Below are 13,106 nucleotides of genomic sequence, written 5' to 3'. Positions count from 1 at the left end.
AAGGTAGCCACAGAAGCACAACACAAATGGATCTCTAAGCTCATGGGATATGATTTTCAAGTTGAGTACAAAAGAGGTAAAGATAACAAGGTAGCTGATGCACTTTCAAGAAAGATGGAGGAGGATTCTGCTGTTTTAGCACTCATTTCATTCCCTACTCCTGTTTGGATTACTGAATTGAAGCAAAGTTACTCAGAATCACCCCACATTCTTCAGATCATTGCGGCTCTAGAGAAAGGGGGACAAGTTCCAAAAGCATTCTCCTTGCAACAAGGTCTTTTACTCAGAAAGGGCAGATTGATGATTGTTCCTGGTTCATCATTTCAGAAGAAGGTATTGCAATACATCCATTACAGCCCAGTGGCAGGCCATGTGGGCTACCATAAAACCTTACACAGAGCTAGAATGGATTTTTTTTGGCCTGGCATGAGGAGGGATATCAGGAAATTAGTTAAGGAGTGTCAAGTCTGTCAAGTTAACAAGTCAGAAAATGTGCTGCCAGCAGGTTTACTTCAACCCTTGCCCATTCCTCAGAACCCTTGGCTCGATATTGCCATGGATTTTATTGAGGGCCTCCCAAGTTCTAATGGAAGCACTGTTATTCTTACAGTGGTGGATAGATTGACCAAGTTTGGTCATTTCTTTTCCTTAGCTCATCCATACACTGCAGCTAAGGTGGCAGAGATATTTTTTTCTGGAGTTTTCAAGCTTCATGGGTTACCTAAAACAATTGTCTCCGATCGTGATGTGGTGTTCACAAGTTTGTTTTGGCAAGAACTCTTCAAGATGCAGGGCACAACCTTGACTATGAGCTCAGCTTACCATCCTCAATCTGATGGTCAAGCTGAAGCTTTGAACAAGGCTGTTGAAGCTTACTTAAGGGCTTATAGTGCTTCTAAACCCAAGAGTTGGACTACTTGGCTTCCTATGGCTGAATGGCATTACAATACCTCGGTGCATACCTCTGCAGGGATTACTCCATTTCAAGCCTTGTATGGAATGCCTCCACCAAGATTACTGTCTTATGTAGCTGGTACCACTACTAATGAAGCAGTAGATCAACACTTGAGGAATCGTGAGCAAGTCTTATCCTTGTTGAAAGAGAACTTAAACAAAGCTCAGAATAGAATGAAGGTCTATGCTGACAAGGGGAGATCCGAGAGATCTTTTGTGGAGGGTGATTGGGTGTTTCTCAAACTTCAACCTTATAGACAAAAATCAGTAGCCATGAGACATAACATGAAGCTTGCTCCTCGATATTATGGTCCCTTTCAAGTCATTCAGAAAATTGGGACAGTTGCTTACAAGTTGAGTTTGCCTCCTACATCAAAAATTCATCCAGTTTTCCATGTTTCTTGCCTTAAAAAGAAACTAGGGGATCAAATTACCCCTTTACCCACCTTGCCTCCAGTTGATGGAGAGGGTGCTGTCCAACCTGAGCCTGAACAGATTCTGGAAAGGCGTATGAAGAAGATAGCAGGTCATGCTGTCACTGAAGTCTTGATCAAATGGGTGGGAGCTGCAGTGGAGGATAATTCTTGGGAACTGTTATACAAGTTAAGGTCTATCTATCCTCACTTGATAGGCACGGTCTTGTGAAGGTCACGGGTGCCTTGGGGGCAAGGCCTTGAAGAGGAGGAGATTGTCACGGGTGCTTGGGGGCTAGGTCTTGAAGAGGAAGAAAGGGAATACGGGGTTGCTGTTGAAGGAGGAGCATCTCAGGATGCGGGAGAAGCGATGGCTTGGAACTGAAGGGGTTGCTGTTATAACGACTTTTTGAATAAAAGAGGGAAGTTAGTTACTTAAGTGAAACGGTGTACTTAGTTTAATTGTGTAGTGTCATTTAATTTGCATGATTGTGTGTTTTGAGCCTTAAGTGAAACGGTGAGTTTTGCCTTAAGGGTTGTAGTGTGCGTTTTATGAGTCAGTCATGGTCGTTTAAGGCCATCTTCATGCTCTGCGGGTATAAAACCAGAGCAAACCAGTTGTAATGGCATTGATTGTTCATTGGAGTTTAATTCAATTTGGAGGTTGGGAATTCCTCGAAAATTCCCTGTCAAAATTCACGAGTGGAATCTTGCATTTGATCATAGTTTCGTGTACGAGAGACTCATTCTTTTGTTGACGGATCTGTGTATTGGAAGAGATTGATTGCTGTAGTGTTCTTGCTAAAGCAGATACATTACATATATTTTATTAAATTCTCCCTACACCGTACGAGCTGACACTGCCAATTAATTCACATGTGGTTCCAAACTCCTTGATAATTAATTAAGGAGCGTTGAGTTAAGGAGGCGGAATTAAGATTTGGTGCACTGTTATCTATATTTAATATTAATGCGTTTAGTTTTCCTCTGATTGTTTAAAAACTAACGGTCATGCAAATAAATTTATTATTATATTTTATTAAATTCTCCCTACACCGTACGAGCTGACACTGCCAATTAATTCACATGTGGTTCCAAACTCCTTGATAATTAATTAAGGAGCGTTGCGTTAAGGAGGCGGAATTAAGATTTGGTGCACTGTTATCTATATTTAATATTAATTATATAAGATTGTTATTTAGAAATAAATTAAATTATTAAAGTCATCAATCTAAACCTTTCACTTAAGCTTTATTGAATTCAAGTGAACTATAAAAATTAAGATAAAAATAGTCATGTAAGATTTTTAAAGCAAATGATAAAAATTAAGTAAACAAAGATAAATCTTTTTGTTGAATCTAAGTTTGAATATTGTAAAGTCTCTATAATATATATATATATATATATATAAATAGCTATATGAGATTTGTTGCATTCACTCCTAATTGTTAACTCGAAGGTAGTAGAAATGTTCTTACTAACAAATCTAATCCAAACAAGCTAGCTAGTGGAAGATTTGAAAGGAAAAGTGTAAATAAATAAGAAAATAAGATTGTAAATTTACCAAATAGCTTATGAAAAGAGACCAAGATATTTTCTTGCCTCTCATGAGATGTAAAAAAAAATGAGAATGTGAAATTTTATTAATGATAAAAAATAGGTGTAATTGTGAAAAAATTATTAAAAAAACTAAAAGAAACCTAGACAACTAAGTACTTAATGAGATTTTTGAAAATGTTTTGGGGAGACAAATTATCTTTATATTAAAATATCTTTGGAAAACCATATACTAAGCATGTTTTTGAAAATGTTTTGTGGGGCAAAAACCATATACTAATAATGTTTGAATTTTTTTTTTTTTTTTTTTTTGGGGGGGCAATCGTAGGTCCACCCCTGGTTGAGCTCATAACTATCATAAATATGGCATCTGTTTTGTTATGATGAGCTGAAATGATAAGATATATTTATAATGCTCAGTTGTGCTATGCCAGAAGATTTCCGAATATGAATGTTTTCAACTGTCGCTCTGATATTTTGATGACGTGTATTGATTCTGCATCTTGTAATGAAAAATGTTTTATTTTGCGTTCTGAATTTTGTAAATACTTATGTTTACATATTAGTATATATTCTCTATTTACTGAGTTGTTGATTACTCACTCATTATTTTCATAGAATGTAAATGTACTCTGTTGAGGATCAAGAATAAGGGAACGAGATTTTTGAGTGTAGGGGATAAGTAAAAATATTACTTGAAACTATTATTTAGTAGATTTGATTTATTCTATGGATTTGGTTTATTGGGATGTTGACAGTTTTATTAACACATGAGAAGTTGTTGATTTTTTTGTTGAATCATTTCATTGATGACCTTCTGGAGGATATATATATATATATATATATATATATATATATATATATATATATATATATTTGGTGGAAATAGATGAATTTATGATTATGGAATTTTTTAAATTAATTTATTTCCGACCCCATCCGGGCACGGGGTGTTTAAGGCATGGTCAGAAAGTAGATGCATAAAAATTTGAAATTCTTTCCTGTATCGCCTTAGCTCCAATATAACTGGACGATCAGAGAGAGGTGAAAAGAAAATTCCTACCTACCACTTGTTTCCATTAAGGCTTCGTTTGGATCACAAACATCTCTCAACTCATCTCAACTCATCATTACAATTTTTTCAAATCTCAATATAAAATATAATAAACAATTCAACTTTTTTAAATTTTAAAATAATAATATTATTAAAAAATAATATTCTAACAATATTTTATCATCTCAACTCAACTCAACTCAACTCACTTTAACATCCAAACACAACTAAATTAACACGAAAGAGCCGCCGACACATCTCTGCATATTTCTTTTTCATTGCATGTGGACTTTTCAGTTTTTGGTCAATCGGATCCATTGCTCACGTTTAGGGTGTATTTGAATATTTAAATGAATTAAATTGAGTTGAGATATAAAATATTATTAAAATATTATTTTTTGATAGTATTATTATTTTAAGATATAAAAAAATTAAATTATTTATTATATCTTATATTAAAATTTAAAAAAATTATAATAATGAATTGAGATGTATATAGATTTCAAACGTTTTCTTTTGATTATTTGAAAACTAACGGTCAATCAAATAAATTTATTATTATATTTTAATAAATTCTCTCTACAATGTACGTACGAGCTGACACTACCAATTAATTCACATGTGGTTCCAAAGTCCAAACTCCATAATTTAGGAGCGTTGAGCTCATAACTATCATAAATATGGCATCTGCTTTGATAAGATGGGCTGATATGATAAGATATATTTATGTTACATCAAAATATTTTTGAATATAAATGTTTTGAACTCTCTTCTAATATTTTGATAACGTGTGTTGATTCTATATTATAAAATTAAAAATGTTTTAATCCGTATTTTGAATTTTGTAAATGTTTATATTTACATATTAATTATTGATATTTTTTAATAAATAATTTTTATTAATAACATTTGTTAAGAGGTCATAACCTTTGGTTTCAATTAATTGAAGTTTTGCGGCATTTTTTGCAACTTAAACGTTCGTGTTTATTATGGGAACAAAATATGGCAGCATTCAAGTGCCCAAGATAGATATCTTCAACGTTGTTTTTAACGGGCATGAAAAAGTTGCCGTTTATTTCTTTCGAAAGAACGTTAGCTTTGATGGTTATTAAAGAGGGTTTTTAAGTCGTAGACGTTGGCCGCTTATTTAAGTTGTTAACGTTGGCCATTTGATTCATTTTTATTCTTTTCCCGTTTACGCGCGTCTTTGTACATCCTGAATCCTTCTTAGTCTTATATATATTTATATTGTTTAGTTCTTTGTACGGGACGATTGAGGAATGTACTTTAGAGAAAGTGAGATAAGAAAAATAAACTTAGTGAATATATATTTTTGAGAGTATAATTTCTAGATAAAAAAAAGGTGTTATTCTGGCAGAGCTTTAAAGTCAATCTCTTGTGCATAATTGATTCGGGTTATACGACGATCAGTTAAGCTATTGTATCCTAGAGGAGTAAAGTCAAGGAAATTTCTGTTGCACCGGTTAATTTGAGACTTTATACACTGTAAGTGACTTGAATCTCCTTAAACAGGATGATATTTTCATGCCTCAGTCGAAACTAGTTTCGTTTAATTGTAATTTTTATTATATTATTGTGTATATACCAACACTAGTATATATTTTCTACTTATTGAGTTGTTGATAACTCACACATTATCTCCATAATATTTTCACAGAATGTAAATGTTTGAGCTGAGGATTTAGAATAAGGGGACAAGATTTTTGAGTATAGGGGATAAGTACAAAGATTACTCGAGACTATTATTTAGTAGATTTGATTTATTCTATAGATTTGGTTTATTGGGATGTTGACAGTTTTATTAAGACTTGAGAAGTTGTTGATTTATTTGTTGAAACATTTCATTGATGACCTTGTGTTGGAATATATATGTATATTTGGTGGAAATAGATGAATTTATATTTATGGAATCTTTGAAAATTATCTGTGACCCCATCCGGGTTCGGGGTGTTAAATTAAAGGCATGGTATTAATTTATTTTCTGATAATGCAAAAGAAAATTAATAACTTAATTAGAAAACTTTGTTGCAAAATGATTATGTTGCAATTTTAATTAAAAATCACCAGGCCATAGCTTCGCAAAATTGTTGTGTGATATATACGTTTTAACGATCGAAGATGGTGTATATAATAATTAAGTACGTGTGTGCATGCGTTTGTGTATTTTCTAACACATTCATTAAATTGGAGCATGTTTTAGAACGAAACGGGAGTTATAGGGAAGAATGGTACGTACCAACAAAACATGCAAAGTTTTAAGCATGAAAAACTTCTAAAATTGCTACACGCACAAGAACATTAAAAAACGACATGGATCCATTCCATAACATTGGCCACTGCTTATTACCAACGTAGTCAAGATGTGATGCATATTGCATATCAATCTTCCTAACATAAGTGGCGGAATGGTTACAATAACAACTGCATGCAAACGAAAAAAACATCATACACTAGATCAGGATCTTTCCAACATAATTAACGATTGAGATGTCCATTTCCTGGTACGTAGGCTCCTTTAAATTAAAGCGTTTGGTAGTAATCGTGGAAACATTTATCGTAGCCACGCTCATTCACATAATTTTTCCAATCATCAAAATTTTCCAAGACCTTCAAAATTGTTGTCCCATCATCACCGACTACTATGTCGCCACGAGTACCTTTGCAGAGCACAACCCATCCACTGTTACTTTTGAAGGAACGTAACAACTTCTTGGGATCCCGTTGCTTCGCATTCACTAGTTTTTGTACATCCCCTATTCCGCTTCCTTCTCCAATAAATTTCTTCTCTATCACAATGTTCAACCCATTTGAATTTATATAATCACAAATTTTATTGAACTCAGTAGTAAATCTTTCCCTCAAGCTGCTGGAGACGGAAAATCCATAGTTGAAAGTGTAATTCCTGTCAACCTGATGATGATTTTGAACAACAGATGTCAAACGGCCTAAAATTGTGTTGGAAAGTACATTATGCATGGATTTTGTTTAAAACAACATATATGCATAGGTAAGTTGATAGGTGTATGTCTCCGGCCAACACCCCTCACCATCTGATTTTTTCATTTATGTGCATGTATTTATGTCGAAAGTTGAAAGTTGAATAAAATATTGTTAGAATATTATTCTTATTTTAAAATTTAAAAAAGTTGAATTGTTTATGTATTTTGTTTGCAAGTTTAAAAAAGTTGTAATAGTAAGACGAAATCAGATAAATTGAGTGAGATGAAAAAGTTGATGTGAATGTATATCTCAGGCCAAGCCCCCTCACCATCTCCTTCCATTTATGTGTACGTATGCATGTATTTAGACTTTCGAAAACAACTTTACCTGCATCGGGCCAGTCCGTGGCATCCTAAACCCCCTACATTGATGACGCAATCCTTCAGGCATTATCGCCTTTTCAGCTTCCGCCGTGAAAGGGAAGGCCTTCATTCCGAATAGCCGAATCATGCGGAGAGCATTTGGATGCTCCACCTCCCATTGTGGGTTTATCACCACGACGATAGGCTTATTCTTTAAGCTGCAATATTCATTCGTAATGTCTACTGTTGGTGGAAATCCCTGCAATATGTACCACGGCATGTTGGACTGCAACATCTCGAACTTCGCTTGCATGTCATCCGTCCAATGCTCCACTATTGGGATCCATACAATTTTATACGGTTCATCCTTCTCTCTTATCCCATCAAAAATGGGCTTTAAAATCGAGATTTCTTCAACGGAGATGTCCGTGACGTCCGAAATGAACAATAAAACATTCTTATTTTTCAGCACATCGATACTCAGCTGGGTTTGCATATTAAACAGTTAAGAATAGAAATGAGTCAAATAAATAATCTTAAACTGATTAATGTGATCACTACTGCACATATTTTAAACGAAGTAGTAACATAAGATTTTGTAGGTAGTATTAATTGCTATTTTTCAGTTTCCATCCCAATAAAATTACTTTGCATCAGACTTGGACGGGAAGTTACCTTACTCGAGCCTTTAAAGATATTTTTTCTTAACCAAAAGGACCTACAGATCAAAGTAATTAATTGGGTGTTTACCGGTGTAAAAAAAAGGTGAATAATACAAGTGCTAACCAATTTTTTGGTAGAACCGTGAATAATACAACTCCCAACCATTGCCTTGAAAGCCTCCACAATTTTTGTAGGTGTTTCTGGAAGTTCCGTCGTTTTCCAATATTTGTCCACTTCGACTGTAGTTAACAAGGATATTTGCATGGTCAGCTAGCATTGTAGACCATGTTTAAGACATTACATATATAGTTTGTGCAACGGGTTCAAGGTAGTACTGTTTCGTACGAAATCAGCGTAATGGCTAACCTCTTTGTTGTTCGAATTCTTCTACCTGCGTCTCTTGTATGTTCCGGGTTCTGTTCATCTTCTCAGACAAGGGCGATAGTTCCAGTGACTCGTCCCTGAAATTAGGCAACCATGGTCATTTGCACTAGGTTAAAAGGGTCAAATATTACCTTATTTTTACTCCCCTTTCGGAGACCTACAAACACAAGGTGCTTTGATCGTGTGTGACATGGATGGCGGATCACAATCTTAAGATCAGCCTATACATAAGCACGTACGTACATACCAAGTACGGACAAAGAACTTACTCATCACTACGAAGGCAATACATTTGAGTCGTGCAAGCAACAACAGTTATGATAGCCCAAAAGACATGCACTGGGATACATTTTGCCAAAGTTTCCGTTGCAAGTGTATTTCTGTAGAACTTTTCCGCCAACTCAGATATCTCTTCCAACTCTATAATGCTTCTTATTACTTCCAACGTGTTCTCGATCAACTTGCGCACCTCAATCACTTTCTGGCATTTTTTAAGGTCTGGGCGTTTTGACATGGCAGGTACACGGTTTGTGATTCCCACTGACTCGGCCAGATGGTCCAGAGAGTCATGTAACTGCGCAAGGCCCCAGAAATCTCCATAGTCCAAAGCAAAAGCCGCAATTACCAGCACTGCCTTCTCAGCCCATGAACAGCTTGAGAGCTTGTTTAGTATGGAAATTGTTGTTTTGAGTTCATTTCCCCCACCAGGAGCCTTGCCAGCCAGCTGACATTACACATAATGGGAAAATGTTGAGATAATTATAACAAGACAGTAAAATGATCACTTTCTTTCTCTTTTGGGGATCGAGGTTGGGAAAAGGTAAAGAAAAACGGTGGCCATTTTGCAAAAAAACTTCTAGGTGTGAAGAAAACAAAGTGCATTTTGTTGTAATTACCTCGGACGAAATTTGCTGGAGTTTGCCCAATAGATCATCAAAACTGTTGTAGCTGTAGTCCTCCAAATCCTGTCTCTCCGGGTCTTGATGAGGAGGATGATCAGCACCCTATTAACAGATAAACTTGAAAAATTAAAAACAGAAACGCATAATCTGCTGCCTCAATTTAAAATAAAAATATAATGTCGTATATGTGTCCACTTATAGAATACAAATGTTTCATGGGGTTAGAAGGGAAAAGAAAAGCGAAAAAAAATGCATATAAATTAATAATATGAACGGTACATCCGAGTTTCATATATACCAGTAAAACATTCACTACAAGAAAACTGGGCATTTGCGGCGCTCGAATTCGCCAGAAATATGCTCCATAATCGCTGCTGTAGCTCAGATGCGGCGATCTACACATCGCCGCTTGATCGCCACAATCCTAAAGCCATTTCCGCTCAATAGCGGCGAATTTAAAAAATTGCCACAATTGAATATATTTCCGGCGATCAATTCTCGCCACAATTGATTAAAAAAAGCGCCACGAGAAGGGTTCCCGGGTCCAACATAAGCGCCGCGAAAAACTAATAGCGGCGATAGATGCCGTCGCTATTAAACAATTAGTCGCCGCAAAACTAGTTTTTATTAGTGGCGATATGATTGTGTCGCCATAATTGTATGTTTTTGCGGCGACTTTCTTCAACGAGAAATACGGTAGGATATCGCCGTAATAGATAACTTATCGCCGCAATAGGATACTTGTAACGATTTGAAAATGTCGCCGCTATAGATATCCTACCGTATTTCTTGCTATTGTGGCGCATAGGAGTCGCCGTAATAGTGAGCTATTGCGGCGCTTTGTAAATTCGCCACTGATTTGGTTATTCAACGATTTTTCTCGGCGCTGAAATGTCGCCGCAAATGCTCCCTTTTAATTTTTTTTTTCCTGCTCTTCGCCCAAATACGTTTGTTCCATTTCATTTTCACAACTTCCAGTTTATGTAATTAATACTATTTTTCTTATTATTTCAGGTAAGTCAAACAATATTACTTAAAACATCAATTTCAATTAATATTGTTTGACCAACCTGAAATAATAAGAAAAATAGTGTTGTTAACCACATAAACTGCACTTAATGTTGACAGAGGACAGGAATATTGTCATATTAAACCCATGCCTTATGATATTAAATAGTTAGAAACAAGAAACATAAAGGAAAATATTGAACTTTCATTATATATGCCTTGAGAACATGTAGGAACCTAATTTCCAAATCTTTGATCACTATTTCCATCTAAGATAATAAATTAATGAGTATCAATTCATCCATTCAGGTGGGGAATTCACATTAATGTAATTATGGGCTATACACTAGGGTGGACCATTCGAAACCCAAAACTTACGCCTTAACTACTAAATATTGAGAATACATTGTTCAAATATAGGAACTATGCTGCTTCTTTATCTTTATAAATTATATCTAGTCGTTGTAAAGTAGCAAAATGGGACTTGGGCATGAGGGGTGGGCAGAATCATGGCTTACAAGATTGCATCAATGCCCTATACTTGGCCGCCACAAGCTGAAATATTTCCATCTCAACAAACACCAATCTGACAAGTGCAAATAAAATGCATCAATTCACACCATAATAACATTTATATATAAAGGACTAGTTATATATAACAAAACATTCTATTTGTGCAAAACCAACATAGAATAATCTATGAAAGCATGTCACTAAGCAAGTTAAATAACTGCAAGTTAAAACAGTAACAACTTGCAAATTAACATACATGCAAATTGAAAACAAATAGGGACCGCATGCAAAAAAATACTGGCCTAGAAACATATTATCTTTTTCATCTGGGTATGAATTGCTCTTCAAACTGTTTAGAGTTCTCTTAATTCGTTTAGTACTTTCTTTATATTTAATTAACAATAGAGATTAAGATAATATGTTTAATTAATCAGTTTGAATATATATATATTGATCACAACTTGTTTCCTGTTATTTTTTTTTTTTTTAATTTTTTATAGGGTGTTTAGGAGACTACTTTGGTGGCTGAGATATCTCTCTCCACCCAGTTTTTCATTGTCATAGAGGAACAAAATTACAAAGAACAGAAATGCAAAGAATATGTGAAGTAGTAGGTAAGAAACCGAACAATGATCAATATAATGGCATATTAACCTCCCCTAGATGACAATGGCATTACATGTAGCTGCATCTATCATCACAATGCACGCATATAATATAGGGTCTAAAATCTCTTCCATTGTACACAGATCAAGCCAATAGGAAACAATCTTATATATATATATATGAAGTTTAAATTATGATACCTTTAATGAAAAAACTGAATTGATAGCCAGAATTTGCACATCTTCTACTATGATCTGCTGGTCTACCTGCAACATACAGGATAAAACTTTCACTATAGGAATTGCTTAGTCAGCATCTAATTAAAATAACATATATGATTGATATACACATGCAGTTAGAATAAAACATGTATATAGAGCTAGCCATTAGAGCTATATAATGGACAAGGAAATGCGATTTTGGCCCTTGAGGAGAAAGAGAGAGCAGCTTTGAGTAGAAAGCAAGCAAAATCCTAAAGCCATGAAAACCCACTTCGCTTCTAGTTGGTCTAATACCAAGGCAAGCATATATGCCAACTGCATGCAAAAATAATAACGCAAACAAACTATATAAGTCGGTAACCAACTTCCCTTTAAAATACACCTTCTCTTAGACCCTTTTTCATCCTTTTTCTGTATTACTTCAGCTATACATCTTTGAGCAAAGTGACTGTATGACAAATTTTACCCAGCCAAAGAATAAATCTTTGTGGCCAACTCAGCCCCACTTCTTCCCCCACGCCCTTGCTTTGCCTTACTTCTAGGGCTGTCCTAAACCGGCCTATATATACAAATCCATTTGAGTAGTTGGCTTCTGGCCTTTGAGGGCTGTGGAGTTTTTGGGAAGTCATGGAAGCAAGCAGATGTTACATGAGAGCTCAGTTTCTACTTCTGTTTATAACTATGGCAGCCATTTTCTTAACTGATTGTGGTAAGGCTCTTGTGTTTGAAGGTTTTTTGTACATGTATTACTTAAGAGATCCATCAATTTATAGAACTAATGCAACTGGAAAACGCCTTTAGACTGATATATCGAAATGCCAAAGTGCTATTATTTTTGTTTCTTAAGCAATGTTAGTATTTCCATCAATGCTTGACTAAGTTTCTGATTAAATGATGCTTAAAATGCTCTGCAATAGCCAAGATAGATATTACAAACCAAGACAATGTAAGTTTCTGATGAAATGATGCTTAAAATGCTCTGCAAAGTGTTAATATAGATATTACAAACCATCTCGAGTGGGTATCATTACTGTTGTGTGGTAAGAAAATATCAGAATTGACCAGCCTACGATCTATGTTTTTGTGAAGCAGAAGCAACAAGATCAGTGCATACCTGGAACGTCCAAGACATCCCAAGAAGTTCAGTCCTCAAAACTACAAAGAAAGTGAAAGTCACAAAGCACTTAGACATCTGAACACTATGCTGGATTGTTCAAACGCCCATCCCTACAGTGTGAGTTCACCATTTTCTTTACCACCATTTGAGTCCCTAGGTCCAATGCCCTCGCCTGAAGTTTAAATTATGATACCAAGAAAAAACTGAATTGATAGCCAGAATTGATCTTCTACTATGATCTGCTACACTCATTTCTAACGTTCACGTTAGTTCTTATTTAGTAAATAAGAAGGGGGAGTGAATTTAATGATATATCATCATTTGATGAATGAAATGACTATAGTAACATCACAGCACTTGAAAGTGTGTCATGTTACATCATAAAATATGC

The 13,106-nt window shown here is 35.1% G+C and overlaps 1 protein-coding gene across 1 annotated transcript; it reads right to left on the bottom strand.

Moving 5' to 3' along the window:
* Positions 1-6,253: 6,253 nt before the first annotated feature.
* LOC108992717 (protein SIEVE ELEMENT OCCLUSION B-like) lies at positions 6,254-9,653 on the bottom strand. Its single transcript, XM_035695223.1, has 7 exons — positions 9,549-9,653; positions 9,245-9,352; positions 8,618-9,072; positions 8,331-8,425; positions 8,088-8,203; positions 7,327-7,785; positions 6,254-6,909 (listed from the first exon to the last, which is right to left on the bottom strand). The coding sequence occupies exons 1-7, from the start codon at positions 9,651-9,653 to the stop codon at positions 6,520-6,522; spliced, it is 1,728 nt and encodes a 575-aa protein (XP_035551116.1). The 3' UTR covers positions 6,254-6,519.
* Between the last annotated feature and the right edge of the window lie 3,453 nt (positions 9,654-13,106).

This window comes from Juglans regia, chromosome 10 (assembly GCF_001411555.2).
Source record: "Juglans regia cultivar Chandler chromosome 10, Walnut 2.0, whole genome shotgun sequence".
Lineage (NCBI taxonomy): Eukaryota > Viridiplantae > Streptophyta > Magnoliopsida > Fagales > Juglandaceae > Juglans > Juglans regia.
Note: the sequence above shows the minus strand (reverse complement) of the source record. Positions and strands in the feature narration are given on the sequence as shown.